Source organism: Taudactylus pleione, unplaced genomic scaffold (genome assembly GCF_031769625.1).
Source record: "Taudactylus pleione unplaced genomic scaffold, aTauple2 ptg000483l, whole genome shotgun sequence".
In the NCBI taxonomy this organism is placed as follows: domain Eukaryota; kingdom Metazoa; phylum Chordata; class Amphibia; order Anura; family Myobatrachidae; genus Taudactylus; species Taudactylus pleione.
Genome location: NW_028284885.1, coordinates 2,733,407 through 2,758,919, shown reverse-complemented (window position 1 = coordinate 2,758,919; position 25,513 = coordinate 2,733,407). Strand labels below are relative to the sequence as shown.

Genomic DNA, 25,513 nt, shown 5'->3' with positions numbered 1-25,513 from the left:
ATATTCCAGGTAATCACAGTACTATCAGGGTAATAAAGTAATACACAGCGCTGCAGCATATATTCCAGGTAATCACAGTACTATCAGGGTAATAAAGTAATACATAGTGCTGCAGCATATATTCCAGGTAATCACAGTACTGTCAGGGTAATAAAGTACCGTAATACACAGTGCTGCAGCATATATTCCAGGTAATCACAGTACTATCAGGGTAATAAAGTAATACACAGTGCTGCAGCATATATTCCAGGTAATCACAATACTGTCAGTGTAATCGAGTAATACACAGCACTGCAGCATATATTCCAGGTAATCACAGTACTATCAGGGTAATAAAGTAATACACAGCGCTGCAGCATATATTCCAGGTAATCACAGTACTGTCAGGGTAATAAAGTAATACACAGCGCTGCAGCATATATTCCAGGTAATCACAGTACTATCAGGGTAATGGAGTAATACACAGCGCTGCAGCATATATTCCAGGTAATCACAGTACTGTCAGGGTAATAAAATAATACACAGTGCTGCAGCATATATTCCAGATAATCACAGTACTATCAGGGTAATAAAGTAATACACAGCGCTGCAGCATATATTCCAGGTAATCACAGTACTATCAGGGTAATAAAGTAACACAGCACTGCAGCATATATTCCAGGTAATCACAGTACTGTCAGGGTAATAAAGTAATACATAGTGCTGCAGCATATATTCCAGGTAATCACAGTACTGTCAGGGTAATAAAGTAATACACAGCGCTGCAGCATATATTCCAGGTAATCACAGTACTATCAGGGTAATAAAGTAATACACAGCGCTGCAGCATATATTCCAGGTAATCACAGTACTATCAGGGTAATAAAGTAATACACAGCGCAGCAGCATATATTCCAGGTAATCACAGTACTGTCAGGGTAATAAAGTAATACACAGCGCTGCAGGATATATTCCAGGTAATCACAGTACTGTCAGGGTAATAAAGTAATACACAGCGCTGCAGGATATATTCCAGGTAATCACAGTACTATCAGGGTAATAAAGTAATACACAACACTGCAGCATATATTGCAGGTAATCACAGTACTATCAGGGTAATAAAGTAATACACAGCGCTGCAGCATATATTCCAGGTAATCACAGTACTGTCAGGGTAATAAAGTAATACACAGCGCTGCAGGATATATTCCAGGTAATCACAGTACTATCAGGGTAATAAAGTAATACACAGCGCTGCAGCATATATTCCAGGTAATTACAGTACTGTCAGGGTAATAAAGTAATACACAGCGCTGCAGCATATATTCCAGGTAATCACAGTACTGTCAGGGTAATAAAGTAATACACAGCGCTGCAGCATATATTCCAGGTAATCACAGTACTATCAGGGTAATAAAGTAATACACAGCGCTGCAGCATATATTCCAGATAATCACAGTACTATCAGGGTAATAAAGTAATACACAGCGCTGCAGCATATATTCCAGGTAATCACAGTACTGTCAGGGTAATAAAGTAATACACAGCGCTGCAGCATACATTCCAGGTAATCACAGTACTGTCAGGGTAATAAAGTAATACACAGCGCTGCAGCATATATTCCAGGTAATCACAGTACTGTCAGGGTAATAAAGTAATACACATCGCTGCAGCATATATTCCAGGTAATCACAGTACTGTCAGGGTAATAAAGTAATACACAGCGCTGCAGCATATATTCCAGGTAATCACAGTACTATCAGGGTAATAAAGTAATACACAGCGCTGCAGCATATATTCCAGGTAATCACAGTACTATCAGGGTAATAAAGTAATACACAGCACTGCAGCATATATTCCAGGTAATCACAGTACGGTCAGGGTAATAAAGTAATACACAGTGCTGCAGCATATATTCCAGGTAATCACAGTACTATCAGGGTAATAAAGTAACACAGCACTGCAGCATATATTCCAGGTGATCACAGTACTATCAGGGAAATAAAGTAATACACAGCGCTGCAGCATATATTCCAGGTAATCACAGTACGGTCAGGGTAATAAAGTAATGCACAGCGCTGCAGCATATATTCCAGGTAATCACAGTACTGTCAGGGTAATAAAGTAACACAGCGCTGCAGCATATATTCCAGGTAATCACAGTACTGTCAGGGTAATAAAGTAATACACAGCGCTGCAGTATATATTCCAGGTAATCACAGTACTGTCAGGGTAATAAAGTAACACACAGCGCTGCAGTATATATTCCAGGTAATCACAGTACTATAAGGGTAATGGAGTAATACACAGCGCTGCAGCATATATTCCAGGTAATCACAGTACTGTCAGGGTAATAAAGTAATACACAATGCTGCAGCATATATTCCAGGTAATCACAGTACTATCAGGGTAATAAAGTAATACACAACTCTGCAGCATATATTCCAGGTAATCACATTACTGTCAGGGTAATAAAGTAATACACAGCGCTGCAGCATATATTCCAGGTAATCACAGTACTATCAGGGTAATAAAGTAATACACAGCACTGCAGCATATATTCCAGGTAATCACAGTACTATCAGGGTAATAAAGTAATACACAGCGCTGCAGCATATATTCCAGGTAATCACAGTACTATCAGGGTAATAAAGTAATACATAGCGCTGCAGCATATATTCCAGGTAATCACAGTACTGTCAGGGTAATAAAGTAATACATAGCGCTGCAGCATATATTCCAGGTAATCACAGTACTGTCAGGGTGATAAAGTAATACACAGTGCTGCAGCATATATTCCAGGTAATCACAGTACTGTCAGGGTAATAAAGTAATACACAGTGCTGCAGCATATATTCCAGGTAATCACAGTACTGTCAGGGTAATAAAGTAATACACAGCGCTGCAGCATATATTCCAGTTAATCACAGTACTATCAGGGTAATAAAGTAATACACAGCGCTGCAGCATATATTCCAGGTAATCACAGTACTGTCAGGGTAATAAAGTAATACACAGTGCTGCAGCATATATTCCAGGTAATCACAGTACTATCAGGGTAATAAAGTAATACACAGTGCTGCAGCATATATTCCAGGTAATCACAGTACTATCAGGGTAATAAAGTAATACACAGCGCTGCAGCATATATTCCAGGTAATCACAGTACTATCAGGGTAATAAAGTAATACACAGCGCTGCAGCATATATTCCAGGTAATCACAGTACTGTTAGGGTAATAAAGTAATACACAGCGCTGCAGCATATATTCCAGGTAATCACAGTACTATCAGCGTAATAAAGTAATACACAGCGCTGCAGCATATATTCCAGGTAATCACAGTACTATCAGGGTAATAAAGTAATACACAGCACTGCAGCATATATTCCAGGTAATCACAGTACTGTCAGGGTAATAAAGTAATACACAGCGCTGCAGCATATATTCCAGGTAATCACAGTACTATCAGCGTAATAAAGTAATACACAGCGCTGCAGCATATATTCCAGGTAATCACAGTACTATCAGGGTAATAAAGTAATACTCAGCGCTGCAGCATATATTCCAGGTAACCACAGTACTGTCAGGGTAATAAAGTAATACACAGCGCTGCAGCATATATTCCAGGTAATCACAGTACTATCAGGGTAATAAAGTAATACACAACCCTGCAGCATATATTCCTGGTAATCACAGTACTGTCAGGGTAATAAAGTAATACACAGCGCTGCAGCATATATTCCAGGTAATCACAGTACTATCAGGGTAATAAAGTAATACACAACACTGCAGCATATATTCCAGGTAATCACAGTACTATCAGGGTAATAAAGTAATACATAGCGCTGCAGCATATATTCCAGGTAATCACAGTACTGTCAGGGTAATAAAGTAATACACAGTGCTGCAGCATATATTCCAGGTAATCACAGTACTATCAGGGTAATAAAGTAATACACAATGCTGCAGCATATATTCCAGGTAATCACAGTACTGTCAGGGTAATAAAGTAATACACAGCGCTGCAGCATATATTCCAGGTAATCACAGTACTATCAGGGTAATAAAGTAATACACAGCGCTGCAGCATATATTCCAGGTAATCACAGTACTATCAGGGTAATAAAGTAATACACAGCACTGCAGCATATATTCCAGGTAATCACAGTACTGTCAGGGTAATAAAGTAATACACAGCGCTGCAGCAATGTATTCCAGGTAATCACAGTACTGTCAGGGTAATAAAGTAATACACAGTGCTGCAGCATATATTCCAGGTAATCACAGTACTATCAGTGTAATAAAGTAATACACAGCGCTGCAGCATATATTCCAGGTAATCACAGTACTATCAGGGTAATAAAGTAATACACAGCGCTGCAGCATATATTGCAGGTAATCACAGTACTATCAGGGTAATAAAGTAATACACAGCACTGCAGCATATATTCCAGGTAATCACAGTACTATCAGGGTAATAAAGTAATACACAGTGCTGCAGCATATATTCCAGGTAATCACAGTACTATCAGGGTAATAAAGTAATACACAGCGCTGCAGCATATATTCCAGGTAATCACAGTACTATCAGGGTAATAAAGTAATACACAGCGCTGCAGCATATATTGCAGGTAATCACAGTACTATCAGGGTAATAAAGTAATACACAGCACTGCAGCATATATTCCAGGTAATCACAGTAATATCAGGGTAATGGAGTAATACACAATGCTGCAGCATATATTCCAGGTAATCACAGTACTATCAGGGTAATAAAGTAATACACAATGCTGCAGCATATATTCCAGGTAATCACAGTACTGTCAGGGTAATAAAGTAATACACAGCGCTGCAGCATATATTCCAGGTAATCACAGTACTGTCAGGGTAATAAAGTAATACACAGCGCTGCAGCATATATTCCAGGTAATCACAGTACTGTCAGGGTAATAAAGTAATACACAGCGCTGCAGCATAGATTCCAGGTAATCACAGTACTGTCAGGGTAATAAAGTAATACACAGCGCTGCAGCATATATTCCAGGTAATCACAGTACTGTCAGGGTAATAAAGTAATACACAATGCTGCAGCATATATTCCAGGTAATCACAGTACTGTCAGGGTAATAAAGTAATACACAGCGCTGCAGCCTATATTCCAGGTAATCACAGTACTGTCAGGGTAATAAAGTAATACACAATGCTGCAGCATATATTCCAGGTAATCACAGTACTATCAGGGTAATAAAGTAATACACAGCACTGCAGCATATATTCCAGGTAATCACAGTACTATCAGGGTAATAAAGTAATACACAATGCTGCAGCATATATTCCAGGTAATCACAGTACTGTCAGGGTAATAAAGTAATACACAGCACTGCAGCATATATTCCAGGTAATCACAGTACTATCAGGGTAATAAAGTAATACACAGCACTGCAGCATATATTCCAGGTAATCACAGTACTATCAGGGTAATAAAGTAATACACAGCGCTGCAGCATATATTGCAGGTAATCACAGTACTATCAGGGTAATAAAGTAATACACAGCGCTGCAGCATATATTCCAGGTAATCACAGTACTATCAGGGTAATAAAGTAATACACAGCGCTGCAGCATATATTCCAGGTAATCACAGTACTATCAGGGTAATAAAGTAATACACAGCGCTGCAGCATATATTCCAGGTAATCACAGTACTATCAGGGTAATAAAGTAACACAGCGCTGCAGCATATATTCCAGGTAATCACAGTACTGTCAGGGTAATAAAGTAATACACAGCTCTGCAGCATATATTCCAGGTAATCACAGTACTATCAGCGTAATAAAGTAATACACAGCGCTGCAGCATATATTGCAGGTAATCACAGTACTATCAGGGTAATGGAGTAATACACAGCGCTGCAGCATATATTCCAGGTAATCACAGTACTATCAGGGTAATGGAGTAATAAACAATGCTGCAGCATATATTCCAGGTTATCACAGTACTATCATTGTAATAAAGTAATACACAGCGCTGCAGCATATATTCCAGGTAATCACAGTACTGTCAGGGTAATAAAGTAATACACAGCGCTGCAGCATATATTCCAGGTAATCACAGTACTGTCAGGGTAATAAAGTAATACACAGTGCTGCAGCATATATTCCAGGTAATCACAGTACTGTCAGGGTAATAAAGTAATACACAGCGCTGCAGCATATATTCCAGGCAATCACAGTACTGTCAGGGTAATAAAGTAATACACAGCGCTGCAGCATATATTCCAGGTAATCACAGTACTATCAGGGTAATAAAGTAATACACAGTGCTGCAGCATATATTCCAGGTAATCACAGTACTGTCAGGGTAATAAAGTAATACACAGCGCTGCAGCATATATTCCAGGTAATCACAGTACTGTCAGGGTAATAAAGTAATACACAGCGCTGCAGCATATATTCCAGGTAATCAGAGTACTATCAGGGTAATAAAGTAATACACAGCGCTGCAGCATATATTCCAGGTAATCACAGTACTGTCAGGGTAATAAAGTAATACACAGCGCTGCAGCATATATTCCAGGTAATCACAGTACTGTCAGGGTAATAAAGTAATACACAGGGCTGCAGCATATATTCCAGGTAATCACAGTACTGTCAGGGTAATAAAATAATACACAGCGCTGCAGCATATATTCCAGGTAATCACAGTACTGTCAGGGTAATAAAGTAATACACAGCGCTGCAGCATATATTCCAGGTAATCACAGTACTGTCAGGGTAATAAAGTAATACACAGCGCTGCAGCATATATTCCAGGTAATCACAGTACTGTCAGGGTAATAAAGTAATACACAGTGCTGCAGCATATATTCCAGGTAATCACAGTACTGTCAGGGTAATAAAGTAATACACAGCGCTGCAGCATATATTCCAGGTAATCACAGTACTGTCAGGGTAATAAAGTAATACACAACACTGCAGCATATATTCCAGGTAATCACAGTACTGTCAGGGTAATAAAGTAATACACAGCGCTGCAGCATATATTCCAGGTAATCACAGTGCTGTCAGGGTAATAAAGTAATACACAATGCTGCAGCATATATTCCAGGTAATCACAGTACTATCAGTGTAATAAAGTAATACACAGCGCTGCAGCATATATTCCAGGTAATCACAGTACTGTCAGGGTAATAAAGTAATACACAGCGCTGCAGCATATATTCCAGGTAATCACAGTACTATCAGTGTAATAAAGTAATACACAGCGCTGCAGCATATATTCCAGGTAATCACAGTACTGTCAGGGTAATAAAGTAATACACAGCGCTGCAGCATATATTCCAGGTAATCACAGTACTGTCAGGGTAATAAAGTAATACACAGTGCTGCAGCATATATTCCAGGTAATCACAGTACTGTCAGGGTAATAAAGTAATACACAGCGCTGCAGCATATATTCCAGGTAATCACAGTACTATCAGGGTAATAAAGTAATACACAGCGCTGCAGCATATATTCCAGGTAATCACAGTACTATCAGGGTAATAAAGTAATACACAGCGCTGCAGCATATATTCCAGGTAATCACAGTACTGTCAGGGTAATAAAGTAATACACAGCGCTGCAGCATATATTCCAGGTAATCACAGTACTGTCAGGGTAATAAAGTAATACACAGCGCTGCAGCATATATTCCAGGTAATCAGAGTACTATCAGGGTAATAAAGTAATACACAGCGCTGCAGCATATATTCCAGGTAATCACAGTACTGTCAGGGTAATAAAGTAATACACAGCGCTGCAGTATATATTCCAGGTAATCACAGTACTGTCAGGGTAATAAAGTAATACACAGTGCTGCAGCATATATTCCAGGTAATCACAGTACTGTCAGGGTAATAAAGTAATACACAGCGCTGCAGCATATATTCCAGGTAATCACAGTACTGTCAGGGTAATAAAGTAATACACAGCGCTGCAGCATATATTCCAGGTAATCACAGTACTGTCAGGGTAATAAAGTAATACACAGCGCTGCAGCATATATTCCAGGTAATCACAGTACTATGAGGGTAATAAAGTAATACACAGTGCTGCAGCATATATTCCAGGTAATCACAGTACTGTCAGGGTAATAAAGTAATACACAGCGCTGCAGCATATATTCCAGGTAATCACAGTACTGTCAGGGTAATAAAGTAATACACAGTGCTGCAGCATATATTCCAGGTAATCACAGTACTGTCAGGGTAATAAAGTAATACACAGCGCTGCAGCATATATTCCAGGTAATCACAGTACTGTCAGGGTAATAAAGTAATACACAGTGCTGCAGCATATATTCCAGGTAATCACAGTACTGTCAGGGTAATAAAGTAATACACAGCGCTGCAGCATATATTCCAGGTAATCACAGTACTGTCAGGGTAATAAAGTAATACACAGCGCTGCAGCATATATTCCATGTAATCACAGTACTATCAGGGTAATAAAGTAATACACAGCGCTGCAGCATATATTCCAGGTAATCACAGTACTATCAGGGTAATAAAGTAATACACAATGCTGCAGCATATATTCCAGGTAATCACAGTACTGTCAGGGTAATAAAGTAATACACAACACTGCAGCATATATTCCAGGTAATCACAGTACTGTCAGGGTAATAAAGTAATACACAGCGCTGCAGCATATATTCCAGGTAATCACAGTACTGTCAGGGTAATAAAGTAATACACAACACTGCAGCATATATTCCAGGTAATCACAGTACTGTCAGGGTAATAAAGTAATACACAGTGCTGCAGCATATATTCCAGGTAATCACAGTACTGTCAGGGTAATAAAGTAATACACAATGCTGCAGCATATATTCCAGGTAATCACAGTACTATCAGGGTAATAAAGTAATACACAGTGCTGCAGCATATATTCCAGGTAATCACAGTACTGTCAGGGTAATAAAGTAATACACAGCGCTGCAGCATATATTCAAGGTAATCACAGTACTGTCAGGGTAATAAAGTAATACACAGTGCTGCAGCATATATTCCAGGTAATCACAGTACTATCAGGGTAATGGAGTAATACACAATGCTGCAGCATATATTCCAGGTAATCACAGTACTGTCAGGGTAATAAAATAATACACAGCACTGCAGCATATATTCCAGGTAATCACAGTACTGTCAGGGTAATAAAGTAATACACAGTGCTGCAGCATATATTCCAGGTAATCACAGTACTGTCAGGGTAATAAAGTAATACACAGCGCTGCAGCATATATTCCATGTAATCACAGTACTATCAGGGTAATAAAGTAATACACAGCGCTGCAGCATATATTCCAGGTAATCACAGTACTGTCAGGGTAATGGAGTAATACACAGCGCTGCAGCATATATTCCAGGTAATCACAGTACTGTCAGGGTAATAAAGTAATACACAGCGCTGCAGCATATATTCCAGGTAATCACAGTACTGTCAGGGTAATAAAGTAATACACAGCGCTGCAGCATATATTCCAGGTAATCACAGTACTGTCAGGGTAATGGAGTAATACACAGCGCTGCAGCATATATTCCAGGTAATTACAGTACTGTCAGGGTAATAAAGTAATACACAGCACTGCAGCATATATTCCAGGTAATCACAGTACTATCAGGGTAATAAAGTAACACACAATGCTGCAGCATATATTCCAGGTAATCACAGTACTGTCAGGGTAATGGAGTAATACACAGCGCTGCAGCATATATTCCAGGTAATCACAGTACTATCAGTGTAATAAAGTAATACACAGCGCTGCAGCATATATTCCAGGTATTCACAGTACTGTCAGGGTAATAAAGTAATACACAGCGCTGCAGCATATATTCCAGGTAATCACAGTACTGTCAGGGTATAAAGTAATACACAGCGCTGCAGCATATATTCCAGGTAATCACAGTACTGTCAGGGTAATGGAGTAATACACAGCGCTGCAGCATATATTCCAGGTAATCACAGTACTGTCAGGGTAATGGAGTAATACACAGCGCTGCAGCATATATTCCAGGTAATCACAGTACTATCAAGGTAATAAAGTAATACACAGCGCTGCAGCATATATTCCAGGTAATCACAGTACTGTCAGGGTAATAAAGTAATACACAGCGCTGCAGCATATATTCCAGGTAATCACAGTACTGTCAGGGTAATGGAGTAATACACAGCGCTGCAGCATATATTCCAGGTAATCACAGTACTGTCAGGGTAATAAAGTAACACACAGCGCTGCAGCATATATTCCAGGTAATCACAGTACTGTCAGGGTAATAAAGTAATACACAGTGCTGCAGCATATATTCCAGGTAATCACAGTACTGTCAGGGTAATAAAGTAATACACAGCGCTGCAGCATATATTCCAGGTAATCACAGTACTGTCAGGGTAATAAAGTAATACACAGCGCTGCAGCATATATTCCAGGTAATCACAGTACTGTCAGGGTAATGGAGTAATACACTGCGCTGCAGCATATATTCCAGGTAATCACAGTACTGTCAGGGTAATAAAGTAATACACAGTGCTGCAGCATATATTCCAGGTAATCACAGTACTGTCAGGGTAATAAAGTAATACACAGTGCTGCAGCATATATTCCAGGTAATCACAGTACTGTCAGGGTAATAAAGTAATACACAGTGCTGCAGCATATATTCCAGGTAATCACAGTACTGTCAGGGTAATAAAGTAATACACAGCACTGCAGCATATATTCCAGGTAATCACAGTACTGTCAGGGTAATAAAGTAATACACAATGCTGCAGCATATATTCCAGGTAATCACAGTACTGTCAGGGTAATAAAGTAATACACAGCGCTGCAGCATATATTCCAGGTAATCACAGTACTGTCAGGGTAATAAAGTAATACACAGCGCTGCAGCATATATTCCAGGTAATCACAGTACTGTCAGGGTAATGGAGTAATACACAGTGCTGCAGCATATATTCCAGGTAATCACAGTACTATCAGGGTAATAAAGTAATACACAGTGCTGCAGCATATATTCCAGGTAATCACAGTACTGTCAGGGTAATGGAGTAATACACAATGCTGCAGCATATATTCCAGGTAATCACAGTACTGTCAGGGTAATGGAGTAATACACAATGCTGCAGCATATATTCCAGGTAATCACAGTACTGTCAGGGTAATAAAGTAATACACAGTGCTGCAGCATATATTCCAGGTAATCACATTACTATCAGGGTAATAAAGTAATACACAGCACTGCAGCATATATTCCAGGTAATCACAGTACTGTCAGGGTAATAAAGTAATACACAATGCTGCAGCATATATTCCAGGTAATCACAGTACTGTCAGGGTAATAAAGTAATACACAGCGCTGCAGCATATATTCCAGGTAATCACAGTACTGTCAGGGTAATAAAGTAATACACAGCGCTGCAGCATATATTCCAGGTAATCACAGTACTGTCAGGGTAATGGAGTAATACACAGTGCTGCAGCATATATTCCAGGTAATCACAGTACTATCAGGGTAATAAAGTAATACACAGTGCTGCAGCATATATTCCAGGTAATCACAGTACTGTCAGGGTAATGGAGTAATACACAATGCTGCAGCATATATTCCAGGTAATCACAGTACTGTCAGGGTAATGGAGTAATACACAATGCTGCAGCATATATTCCAGGTAATCACAGTACTGTCACGGTAATGGAGTAATACACAATGCTGCAGCATATATTCCAGGTAATCACAGTACTGTCAGGGTAATGGAGTAATACACAGCGCTGCAGCATATATTCCAGGTAATCACAGTACTGTCAGGGTAATGGAGTAATACACAGCGCTGCAGCATATATTCCAGGTAATCACAGTACTGTCAGGGTAATGGAGTAATACACAATGCTGCGCTGCCCGACGTGTGAGAGATTACAAAACAATATTGTATCAGCATTAACCAAGAAAAATGTGATATAAATATTATGAACACGGAATCCTGCGCCTGAGCTGGGAGCTGAATCACTATAACGTCATTGGGCATCTGTGATTGGCTATAGCCAGATCAGGGAGCGGTCTGTCCTCCATTGTTACACGTCCGTGTATAAGTGTGGTGTGTAGCTAATAAGGTGTCATGGAAAATGTGGGTTATCCTCCAAACTTCTTGCCAATTGAAGCCAATCATCTCCTAACTCTCATTTTTTTAAAGAGATGACAGTTGGGAGCTGAGTGGCTGGGGCACCATTATCATACGCAGCGAGTTCTAAAACTTGATAAAACGCATTGGTAAATGCTACCACAAAGCTTATTGGGTAGATGTATGAAGCTCTGGGAAGTGATAAAGTGAAGACTGATAAACAACCAACCAATCAGCTAAGGTCATTTTTTAAACACAGCCTGTAACATGACAGCTAGGAGCTGATCGGTTGGTCGTTTACCACTCTACACTTTATCACTTTCCAGAGCTTCATACATCTGCCCCAATGGTTGCTATGGGCAATTTCTCGTTCATCCACTTCTCTCAGTTCCCTGCTTGATACGACTGCCTGATGTTTTGCACTTCTGCTGATTGCCCGTTGTATTCCGCACTGGGCTCTGCTGCCCTCTTGTGGTGCTGATGTGGTATAAATGCTCATACTGTACAGCGCAACTGGGAAGCTGTGTTGTGGAATGGTAGCGCTGTAACAACTTGCGCGTGTGTGCCCTGGCGTTATCGTGCAGCAATATGACGGCTGTTCCCAGCAACCCTGGTAGTTTTCGACTAATTGCCCTCTGCGACCGACTCGATGTGTCACAATAGCGGACAGCATTCACAGTATCTCCCTTGGTCAGGAAATCAACAAGAAACAGGTCCCAATTCATGGTCGCCATGACCTTCTTTGTTGATGGAATTATTTTGAATTGCTTTGTAAGTGGGTACGAAGCGTGTTTCTATGTCATAGATGCTTGTTTCATATGCGGTGTCACATGATGCTCCCGTGTTTCATTGCCTGTAACCATACGCTGCAGGAACTGCTCTCCCTCCTCATCGTCCCATGTGAAATGAACCTATTGGTTCTGTGAGTTGCTTCGGTGCCCAGGGTGAACACTTTCCTGTGCCCCAGTTGCTCATGAACGATGTTGTGCACAGGACCCACTGAGACGTTCAGTCTGTCAGTAATATATCACTAACTCAGATGCGTGTGTCCTCCTGAAATGTGACCTTCAACGCGGCACAAATTGTCATCTGCGGTGGACGTGCTTGGCCGGCCGGATCGCTGCTCATACTAAACGTCTGTCCTGCCGTTATGTGCCCCCCTCATGCTGCCAGCTTTGTACCCAGTCTTAAAGAGGGGTCCTGAGCCCATCTGGCCCATAAGGGTCCACAGCATCCAGTCAGCAACAGTTGAGATTGCAGAATAAATGCGCGATCATCACTGAACTTTAAATTAAGTGTTCTTATTCCTCAGAGTTAGCTTCACAGGATGTAGTCTGGAAGCCGACGGTCTAAATGCCGACCGCCGGCTGCCAGACTGCTTTGTCCCGACTAGGGACGAATGACAGGCGTCTAAATCTAGACGCCTGTCATTTGCCCGACATCGGGAGACCGGCACCTGGCATCCCGACCGCACCAGACAGCTTCGGGGGAGGAGGGATAGGTGTAGGGCTCCCCGGGGGGATTTAGGGTTAGGCACCCCCCTGGGAGTTTATGGTTAGGCTGGCGGGAGGGAGGTTTGGGGTTCGGCACCCCCCCGGGGGACAGGTTTAGGCAGCGGGGAAGGGGGACGTTAGGTTTAGGCACTTAGAGGGTGGGTTAGGGTTAGGCACCAGGGGGGAGGTTAGGTTTAGGCACTTAGAGGGGGGACTAGGGTTAGGCACAGGGGGGGAGGTTAGGGTTAGGCACTTAGAGGGAGGGTTAGGGATAGGCACAGGGGGGGAGGTTAGGTTTAGGCACTTAGAGGGGGATTAGGGTTAGGCACAGGGGGGGAGGTTAGGGTTAGGCACCCCTAAGGAGGGTTAGGGGGGTTAGGCTAGGTTTGTGAATACTTACCTTTAGGACGATTGGGATTTCCTCCTTTTTCGGGCAGCCTCTGTTGGGTATTGAACCGCCAGCCGCATCCGGCGGTAATACATATCACACCCACCTTCACTATAGGATTACTGCCAGTCCCAATGGTCTGCAAGTCAGATACTTCACACTGTCAATAAGGGAAACCCCTGTACTGTACATAAATTCCATTGTTCTCTTGTTCCAGGTCCAGCTCGGCTCATTTCTGCTGAACCACAATTTTCTTGCAGAAGTTCAGAAATGCAGAGAGCTGCTGGCATCCTGCGCCATCGCCATATACTACAAGATGTGCCACGTCATGTTACCCACACCCGCCAAGTGCCACTATACCTTCAACTTAAGGGATCTGTTTAAGGTAACCTACCTCCCTGCGCTGTCACTTTGTTGAAGTGCACATTGTAACACTGCGTATTCAGACAATCACATTCTAACCAGACAGTATATAATCCATTAAGTGTTTACATTGCATTGTGACAGTAGTAACTAACATGACGAGATTTGGAGGTCAGGGGGCTACAGTATAAGTTATAATTATTACCCTGGTGTACAGTGCCCCCTCCTGTGTAATTATAACCCTATAAATATCTGGCACAGAGCAGCTAGCAAACAATCAGCTGCCCTGTGATTGGTGCTCCTGTGCCCACCTATGCCCCTATGACAGTGGTTCCCATAGGTAGCAGTATGTCCCTGTTTGGACTAAGGGTTTACCTAAGAGGACGGATTTTGAATATTTGCTACATTGTTACGCTTTTGTTCTTATAATGTCCTTTAATTGATTGGGGGTCCTAGGGATGAGTCTATAGAACCAAGGGGGCAGTTTCCTGGAAATGTTTGGGAACCATAGCCCTAGGGCAGAGGTTCTCAAACTCGGTCCTCAAGACCCCTTGTCACATTTTGCATGTCACCCAGCAGGTGCACAGGTGTATTCATTACTCACTGACACATTTTAAAAGATCCACATGTGTAGCTAATTATTTCACTTGTGATACTGTGAGGGGACCTGGAAAACATGTACTGTTTGGGGTCCTCAGGACCGAGTTTGGGAACCATTGCCCTATGGTAACGGCAGCTGTGTATTTAGTGTAAGGAATAAATCAACTGTGTGATGGTTTTATGCTCTATTACAGGTTCTGCAAGGATTGCTCCAGGCCAATGAGTCTGTCACCATGACCAAAGACATGGCTTCCCAGCTGCTTGTTCACGAGGCGAGTCGGGTGTTTCAGGACCGCCTTGTGGACAGAGGGGACCGAGAGATCTTCTATCAGTGTCTGTCAGACGAGCTGCACAGTTATTTCAAGGTCAGTAGGACTAACGCTAGCAGGGCTGGATTTGTGGTCCTAGGGCAGGAGGCCTGTAGCGGCTGTAAGCCCCTCATCCCATCACCTCGCCACATTTTCTTTATGCAACCCTCAGTACATCTGTTTTGTCTTTCTGTGCAAAGTTGTGAGCATCATACACTTGGGGGCCTCCTAGGCCTGGGGAGGGGGTACGGGGGGCGCGTAGAAACAAGGAGGGTGCCCTAGGTGTCGCACACTCCCTGGAGATGCAGCCGATTAGATTTGGCTGTAGCTCCTGATACCCCTCTTAGGAGGTTTATGTATTGCGGCTTCCTGAGCCTTGGTGTCAAGCTACAACGTAATGGTGATGCATCTCAACATATCCGAACCGTTCTCCCCTAAATAGGTATCTAGCTCCTGTGCTAAAGCCCTTACTGGTTACCGCTAAAGTGGGGGACAGTGAATGTGGGGTCAGCCTGCACTCGTTATCATCCATATAGGATAAATGTGTCGGTCCTTCACAATAACGGGGGAAGCAGGGTGTCAGGAGCTGCACATTTGCTGCTACCGTGTACCTGTGATGTTTCATAAATTGGAATCAGCGAACGTCTGAGCAGTTTTTACTCCTTTACCCTCCTCCCGTCAGGTAACTTGGCCGGCGGAGAAACTGATGAAGGAGCCCGTCCTGTTTGCAGACTTTCTGGAGATGAATTTATCGGCTAGAAACAGAGTTTACCGTCCTGTCACAAATCACAGACAGCTGGTGTCTAAGCTGGAGGAGTTCCGGATGCGGATGAGGACGAGTTCGGTCAGCTCGGCAGTAAGTATCTCAGTTCTCCCCTTGCTCTAGGCCTTGGATACTGTGCCATATAAATAGCCAGAGAAGGGGCATCTAGTGCGGGCAGATGTGATTGTGCTGGAACTACCTAACGTGGCACTGCCCTGTAATCCTCTGTGCAGAACACCTACGTATTCTTTACGGAAGCTGTCCACCACATCACCAGAGCCGCCAGAGTGTTCAGGCAACCCGGAGGACACATGATGTTGGTAAGAAGAGAACCTCTGTTGTACCCACAGCACTCAGTGGAAAGGAAATAAATTCCTATGTTAAAACCACATATTAAAACAATATATATTTGCAGCATAGTTTTCCTTTAACATTTCTCCCATAAGAGTTGCAGCATCATGTATAGGTGACCTGCGGTTCTTCAGCCGTTGTACAATGATTGGTGAGCGGCCAGTGAGCTGTGGGGCGACCAGTGATTAGCGCATAGTATGTAAGGAAGAGCGGAAGCGTAGCTATGTGTAGGGAAGAGATGGGACCAATGAAGTGTCCCTTAGGGTGTTTCTAAATATGTTGCAGCTGACGCCAATATGACCATAAATATTTCACTCTTATGTAAAAGGTGCAGCTTCTGTTGCAGAACACAACTATAAAGTGAGACGTAATAAATACAATTCTAATGTAAGTCATACATTGGGCACAACACAGCACTATATTAGGATAATGAAAAGTGTAAAGGGGTGCACAGAACCGGAGGTGGATTTAGGCTGGATATTTTTCCAGAGCATCAATGAACCCATAAAACTACAGTACACACAGATTGGTTTTATGGGGTTTCCAAAGACCAGGTATGGAGGTTGTAGTTTGCCAGTGACCCTACTCTTTCCATATGCTGTCATCATGTATAACATTACCGTTCACATTGTGCTGTGCGTGTCTCTGCAGGTTGGGGTGGACGGGACAGGGAAAGTGAGCTGTGCGGCTCTGGCTTGTTACATATCAAATTGTAAGCTCTTCAGGTTGTCCATAACTCAGAGTTACAGCAACACAGAATTCAGAGAAGAGTTCAAAAAAGTTTACAAGGAGACAGGACTGCTGGGCAAGAGTGCGGTTCTCCTCATCAGAGGCGCCGACATCGTTAAGGTGAATATATATATATATATACACAAAATATATATACACAAAATATATATACACAAAACATTGATACATATATATATATATATATATATATATGTATCAATGTTTTGTGTTGTTACTGCCTTCCTTGTATTCATTATATTCACAGGCCAATTATAACGTCTACCATTTCCATGTACTCATTACTCACACTTACCATATACATGCTAATCTATGTGACATAACCGAAATCTACCACTCACCTGTCCACCACATCATCCCCACTCTACAGCCACTGCTCCCATTATCTACCACTCACCTATCCACCACATCATCCCCACTCTACAGCCACTGCTCCCATTATCTACCACTCACCTATCCACCACATCATCCCCACTCTACAGCCACTGCTCCCATTATCTACCATTCACCTATCCACCCCATCATCCCCACTCTACAGCCACTGCTCCCATTATCAACCACTCACCTATCCACCACATCATCCCCACTCTCCAGCCACTGCTCCTATTATCTACCACTCACCTGTCCACCACATCATCCCCACTCTACAGCCACTGCTCCCATTATCTACCACTCACCTGTCCACCACATCATCCCCACTCTACAGCCACTACTCCCATTATCTACCACTCACCTGTCCACCATATCATCCCCACTCTACAGTTACTACTCCCATTATCTACCACACACCTGTCCACCACATCATCCCCACTCTACAGTCACTACTCCCATTATCTACAACTCACCTGTCCACCACATCATCCCCACTCTCCAGCCACTGCTCCCATTATCTGCCACTCACCTGTCCACCACATCACCCCTACTCTACAGACACTGCTCCCATTATCTACCAGTCACCTGTCCACCACATCATCCCCACTCTGCAGCCACTGCTCCCATTATCTACCACTCACCTATCCACCACATCACTCCCACTCTACAGCCACTACTCCCATTATCTACCACTCACCTATCCACCACATCATCCCCACTCTACAGCCACTACTCCCATTATCTACTACTCACCTGTCCACTACATCATCCCCACTCTACAGCCACTACTCCCATTATCTACCATTCACCTATCCACTACATCATCCCCACTCTACAGCCACTACTCCCATTATCTACCACTCACCTGTCCATCATATCATCCCCACTCTACAGCCACTACTCCCATTATCTACCACTCACCTGTCCACTACATCATCCCCACTCTACAGCCACTACTCCCATTATCTACCATTCACCTATCCACTACATCATCCCCACTCTACAGCCACTACTCCCATTATCTACCACTCACCTGTCCACCACATCATCCCCACTCTACAGCCACTACTCCCATTATCTACCACTCACCTGTCCACTACATCATCCCCACTCTACAGCCACTACTCCCATTATCTACCATTCACCTATCCACTACATCATCCCCACTCTACAGCTACTACTCCCATTATCTACCACTCACCTGTCCACTACATCATCCCCACTCTACAGCCACTACTCCCATTATCTACCATTCACCTATCCACTACATCATCCCCACTCTACAGCCACTACTCCCATTATCTACCACTCACCTGTCCATCATATCATCCCCACGCTACAGCCACTACTCCCATTATCTACCACTCACCTGTCCATCATATCATCCCCACTCTACAGCCCCTACTCCCATTATCTACCACTCACCTGTCCACCACATCATCCCCACTCTACAGCCACTACTCCCATTATCTACCACTTACCTGTCCACCACATCATCCCCACTCTACAGCCACTACTCCCATTATCTACCACTCACCTGTCCACCACATCATCCCCTCTCTACAGCCACTACTCCCATTATCTAACACTCACCTGTCCACCACAATGATCCCCACTCTCCAGACACTGTACCTATTATCTACCACTTACCTGTCCACCACATTATACCCACTCTCCAGCCACTGCTCGCATTATCTACCACTCACCTGTCCACCACATCATCCCCACTCTACAGCCACTACTCCCATTATCTACCACTCACCTGTCCATCACATCATCCCCACTCTACAGCCACTACTCCCATTATCTACCACTCACCTGTCCACCACATCATCCCCCACTCTACAGTCACTACTCCCATTTTCTACCACTCACCTGTCCACCACATCATCCCCACTCTACAGCCACTACTCCCATTATCTAACAACCTGTCCACCACAATGATCCCCACTCTCCAGACACTGTTCCTATTATCTACCACTCACCTGTCCACCACATTATACCCACTCTCCAGCCACTGCTCGCATTATCTACCACTCACCTGTCCACCACATCATCCCCACTCTACAGCCACTACTCCCATTATCTACCACTCACCTATCCACCACATCAGCCCCACTCTCCAGCCACTGCTCCCATTATCTACCACTCACCTGTCCACCACATCATCCCCACTCTACAGTCACTGCTCCCATTATCTACCACTCACCTGTCCTCCACATCATCCCAACTCTCCAGCCAATACTCCCATTATCTACCACTCACCTGTCCACCACATCATCCCCACTCTACAGCCACTACTCCCATTATCTACCACTCCCCTATCCACCACATCATCCCCACTCTACAGCCACTGCTCCTATTATCTACCACTCACCTATCCTCCACATCATCCACACTCTACAGCCACTGCTCTCATTATCTACCACTCACCTGTTCACCACATCATCTCCACTCTACAGCCACTGCTCCCATTATCTACCACTCACCTGTCCACCACATCATCCCCACTCTACAGCCACTACTCCCATTATCTACCACTCACCTGTCCACCACATCATCCCCACTCTACAGCCACTACTCCCATTATCTACCACTCACCTGTCCACCACATCATTCCCACTCTACAGCCACTACTCCCATTATCTACCACTCACCTGTCCACCACATCATCCCCACTCTACAGCCACTGCTCCCATTATCTACCACTCACCTGTCCACCACATCATCCCCACTCTACAGCCGCTGCTCCCATTATCTACCACTCACCTGTCCACCACATCATCCCAATTCTCCAGCCACTGCTCCTATTATTTACCACTCACCTATCCACCACATCATCCCCACTCTCCGGCCACTACTCCTATTATCTACCACTCACCTGTCCACCACATCATCCCCACTCTACAGCCACTACTCCCATTATCTACCACTCACCTGTCCACCACATCATCCCCACTCTACAGCCACTACTCCCATTATCTACCACTCACCTGTCCACCACATAATCCCCACTCTACAGCCACTACTCCCATTATCTACCACTCACCTGTCCACCACATCATACCCACTCTACAGCCACTACTCCCATTATCTACCACTCACCTGTCCACCACATCATCCCCACTCTCCGGCCACTACTCCTATTATCTACCACTCACCTATCCACCACATCATCTCCACTCTACAGCCACTGCTCCCATTATCTACCACTCACCTATCCACCACATCATCCCCACTCTACAGCCACTGCTCCCATTATCTACCACTCACCTATCCACCACATCATCCCCACTCTACAGCCACTGCTCCCATTATCTACCATTCACCTATCCACCCCATCATCCCCACTCTACAGCCACTGCTCCCATTATCAACCACTCACCTATCCACCACATCATCCCCACTCTCCAGCCACTGCTCCTATTATCTACCACTCACCTGTCCACCACATCATCCCCACTCTACAGCCACTGCTCCCATTATCTACCACTCACCTGTCCACCACATCATCCCCACTCTACAGCCACTACTCCCATTATCTACCACTCACCTGTCCACCATATCATCCCCACTCTACAGTTACTACTCCCATTATCTACCACACACCTGTCCACCACATCATCCCCACTCTACAGTCACTACTCCCATTATCTACAACTCACCTGTCCACCACATCATCCCCACTCTCCAGCCACTGCTCCCATTATCTGCCACTCACCTGTCCACCACATCACCCCTACTCTACAGACACTGCTCCCATTATCTACCAGTCACCTGTCCACCACATCATCCCCACTCTGCAGCCACTGCTCCCATTATCTACCACTCACCTATCCACCACATCACTCCCACTCTACAGCCACTACTCCCATTATCTACCACTCACCTATCCACCACATCATCCCCACTCTACAGCCACTACTCCCATTATCTACTACTCACCTGTCCACTACATCATCCCCACTCTACAGCCACTACTCCCATTATCTACCACTCACCTGTCCATCATATCATCCCCACTCTACAGCCACTACTCCCATTATCTACCACTCACCTGTCCACTACATCATCCCCACTCTACAGCCACTACTCCCATTATCTACCATTCACCTATCCACTACATCATCCCCACTCTACAGCCACTACTCCCATTATCTACCACTCACCTGTCCACCACATCATCCCCACTCTACAGCCACTACTCCCATTATCTACCACTCACCTGTCCACTACATCATCCCCACTCTACAGCCACTACTCCCATTATCTACCATTCACCTATCCACTACATCATCCCCACTCTACAGCTATTACTCCCATTATCTACCACTCACCTGTCCACTACATCATCCCCACTCTACAGCCACTACTCCCATTATCTACCATTCACCTATCCACTACATCATCCCCACTCTACAGCCACTACTCCCATTATCTACCACTCACCTGTCCATCATATCATCCCCACGCTACAGCCACTACTCCCATTATCTACCACTCACCTGTCCATCATATCATCCCCACTCTACAGCCCCTACTCCCATTATCTACCACTCACCTGTCCACCACATCATCCCCACTCTACAGCCACTACTCCCATTATCTACCACTTACCTGTCCACCACATCATCCCCACTCTACAGCCACTACTCCCATTATCTACCACTCACCTGTCCACCACATCATCCCCTCTCTACAGCCACTACTCCCATTATCTAACACTCACCTGTCCACCACAATGATCCCCACTCTCCAGACACTGTACCTATTATCTACCACTTACCTGTCCACCACATTATACCCACTCTCCAGCCACTGCTCGCATTATCTACCACTCACCTGTCCACCACATCATCCCCACTCTACAGCCACTACTCCCATTATCTACCACTCACCTGTCCATCACATCATCCCCACTCTACAGCCACTACTCCCATTATCTACCACTCACCTGTCCACCACATCATCCCCCACTCTACAGTCACTACTCCCATTTTCTACCACTCACCTGTCCACCACATCATCCCCACTCTACAGCCACTACTCCCATTATCTAACAACCTGTCCACCACAATGATCCCCACTCTCCAGACACTGTTCCTATTATCTACCACTCACCTGTCCACCACATTATACCCACTCTCCAGCCACTGCTCGCATTATCTACCACTCACCTGTCCACCACATCATCCCCACTCTACAGCCACTACTCCCATTATCTACCACTCACCTATCCACCACATCAGCCCCACTCTCCAGCCACTGCTCCCATTATCTACCACTCACCTGTCCACCACATCATCCCCACTCTACAGTCACTGCTCCCATTATCTACCACTCACCTGTCCTCCACATCATCCCAACTCTCCAGCCAATACTCCCATTATCTACCACTCACCTGTCCACCACATCATCCCCACTCTACAGCCACTACTCCCATTATCTACCACTCCCCTATCCACCACATCATCCCCACTCTACAGCCACTGCTCCTATTATCTACCACTCACCTATCCTCCACATCATCCACACTCTACAGCCACTGCTCTCATTATCTACCACTCACCTGTTCACCACATCATCTCCACTCTACAGCCACTGCTCCCATTATCTACCACTCACCTGTCCACCACATCATCCCCACTCTACAGCCACTACTCCCATTATCTACCACTCACCTGTCCACCACATCATCCCCACTCTACAGCCACTACTCCCATTATCTACCACTCACCTGTCCACCACATCATTCCCACTCTACAGCCACTACTCCCATTATCTACCACTCACCTGTCCACCACATCATCCCCACTCTACAGCCACTGCTCCCATTATCTACCACTCACCTGTCCACCACATCATCCCCACTCTACAGCCGCTGCTCCCATTATCTACCACTCACCTGTCCACCACATCATCCCAATTCTCCAGCCACTGCTCCTATTATTTACCACTCACCTATCCACCACATCATCCCCACTCTCCGGCCACTACTCCTATTATCTACCACTCACCTGTCCACCACATCATCCCCACTCTACAGCCACTACTCCCATTATCTACCACTCACCTGTCCACCACATCATCCCCACTCTACAGCCACTACTCCCATTATCTACCACTCACCTGTCCACCACATAATCCCCACTCTACAGCCACTACTCCCATTATCTACCACTCACCTGTCCACCACATCATACCCACTCTACAGCCACTACTCCCATTATCTACCACTCACCTGTCCACCACATCATCCCCACTCTCCGGCCACTACTCCTATTATCTACCACTCACCTATCCACCACATCATCTCCACTCTACAGCCACTGCTCCCATTATCTACCACTCACCTGTCCACCACATCATCCCCACTCTACAGCCACTACTCCCATTATCTACCACTCACCTGTCCACCACATCATCCCCACTCTACAGCCACTACTCCCATTATCTACCACTCACCTGTCCACCACATCATACCCACTCTACAGCCACTTCTCCCATTATCTACTACTCACCTGTCCATCACATCATCCCCACTCTACAGCCACTACTCCCATTATCTACCACTCACCTGTCCATCATATCATCCCCACTCTACAGCCCCTACTCCCATTATCTACCACTCACCTGTCCACCACATCACCCCACTCTACAGCCACTACTCCCATTATCTACCACTTACCTGTCCACCACATCATCCCCACTCTACAGCCACTACTCCCATTATCTACCACTCACCTGTCCACCACATCATCCCCTCTCTACAGCCACTACTCCCATTATCTAACACTCACCTGTCCACCACAATGATCCCCACTCTCCAGACACTGTATCTATTATCTACCACTTACCTGTCCACCACATTATACCCACTCTCCAGCCACTGCTCGCATTATCTACCACTCACCTGTCCACCACATCATCCCCACTCTACAGACAATACTCCCATTATCTACCACTCACCTGTCCATCACATCATCCCCACTCTACAGCCACTACTCCCATTATCTACCACTCACCTGTCCACCACATCATCCCCTACTCTACAGTCACTACTCCCATTTTCTACCACTCACCTGTCCACCACATCATCCCCACTCTACAGCCACTACTCCCATTATCTAACAACCTGTCCACCACAATGATCCCCACTCTCCAGACACTGTTCCTATTATCTACCACTCACCTGTCCACCACATTATACCCACTCTCCAGCCACTGCTCGCATTATCTACCACTCACCTGTCCACCACATCATCCCCACTCTACAGCCACTACTCCCATTATCTACCACTCACCTATCCACCACATCAGCCCCACTCTCCAGCCACTGCTCCCATTATCTACCACTCACCTGTCCACCACATCATCCCCACTCTACAGTCACTGCTCCCATTATCTACCACTCACCTGTCCTCCACATCATCCCAACTCTCCAGCTAATACTCCCATTATCTACCACTCACCTGTCCACCACATCATCCCCACTCTACAGCCACTACTCCCATTATCTACCACTCCCCTATCCACCACATCATCCCCACTCTACAGCCACTGCTCCTATTATCTACCACTCACCTATCCTCCACATCATCCACACTCTACAGCCACTGCTCTCATTATCTACCACTCACCTGTTCACCACATCATCTCCACTCTACAGCCACTGCTCCCATTATCTACCACTCACCTGTCCACCACATCATCCCCACTCTACAGCCACTACTCCCATTATCTACCACTCACCTGTCCACCACATCATTCCCACTCTACAGCCACTACTCCCATTATCTACCACTCACCTGTCCACCACATCATCCCCACTCTACAGCCACTGCTCCCATTTTCTACCACTCACCTGTCCACCACATCATCCCCACTCTACAGCCGCTGCTCCCATTATCTACCACTCACCTGTCCACCACATCATCCCAATTCTCCAGCCACTGCTCCTATTATTTACCACTCACCTATCCACCACATCATC

At 44.7% G+C, this 25,513-nt stretch overlaps 1 protein-coding gene across 1 annotated transcript in view; it reads left to right on the top strand.

The window, feature by feature from the left end:
• The window catches only part of DNAH14 (dynein axonemal heavy chain 14), a 1,015,490-nt gene that overhangs the window by 839,960 nt on the left and 150,017 nt on the right, over positions 1-25,513 (top strand). Inside the window, exons 51-55 of the mRNA XM_088449338.1 lie at positions 14,234-14,401; positions 15,174-15,344; positions 15,970-16,143; positions 16,284-16,370; positions 17,053-17,250. Of these exons, the coding sequence (XP_088305464.1) occupies positions 14,234-14,401; positions 15,174-15,344; positions 15,970-16,143; positions 16,284-16,370; positions 17,053-17,250 (798 nt within the window). The remainder of the gene's footprint in view (positions 1-14,233; positions 14,402-15,173; positions 15,345-15,969; positions 16,144-16,283; positions 16,371-17,052; positions 17,251-25,513) is intronic.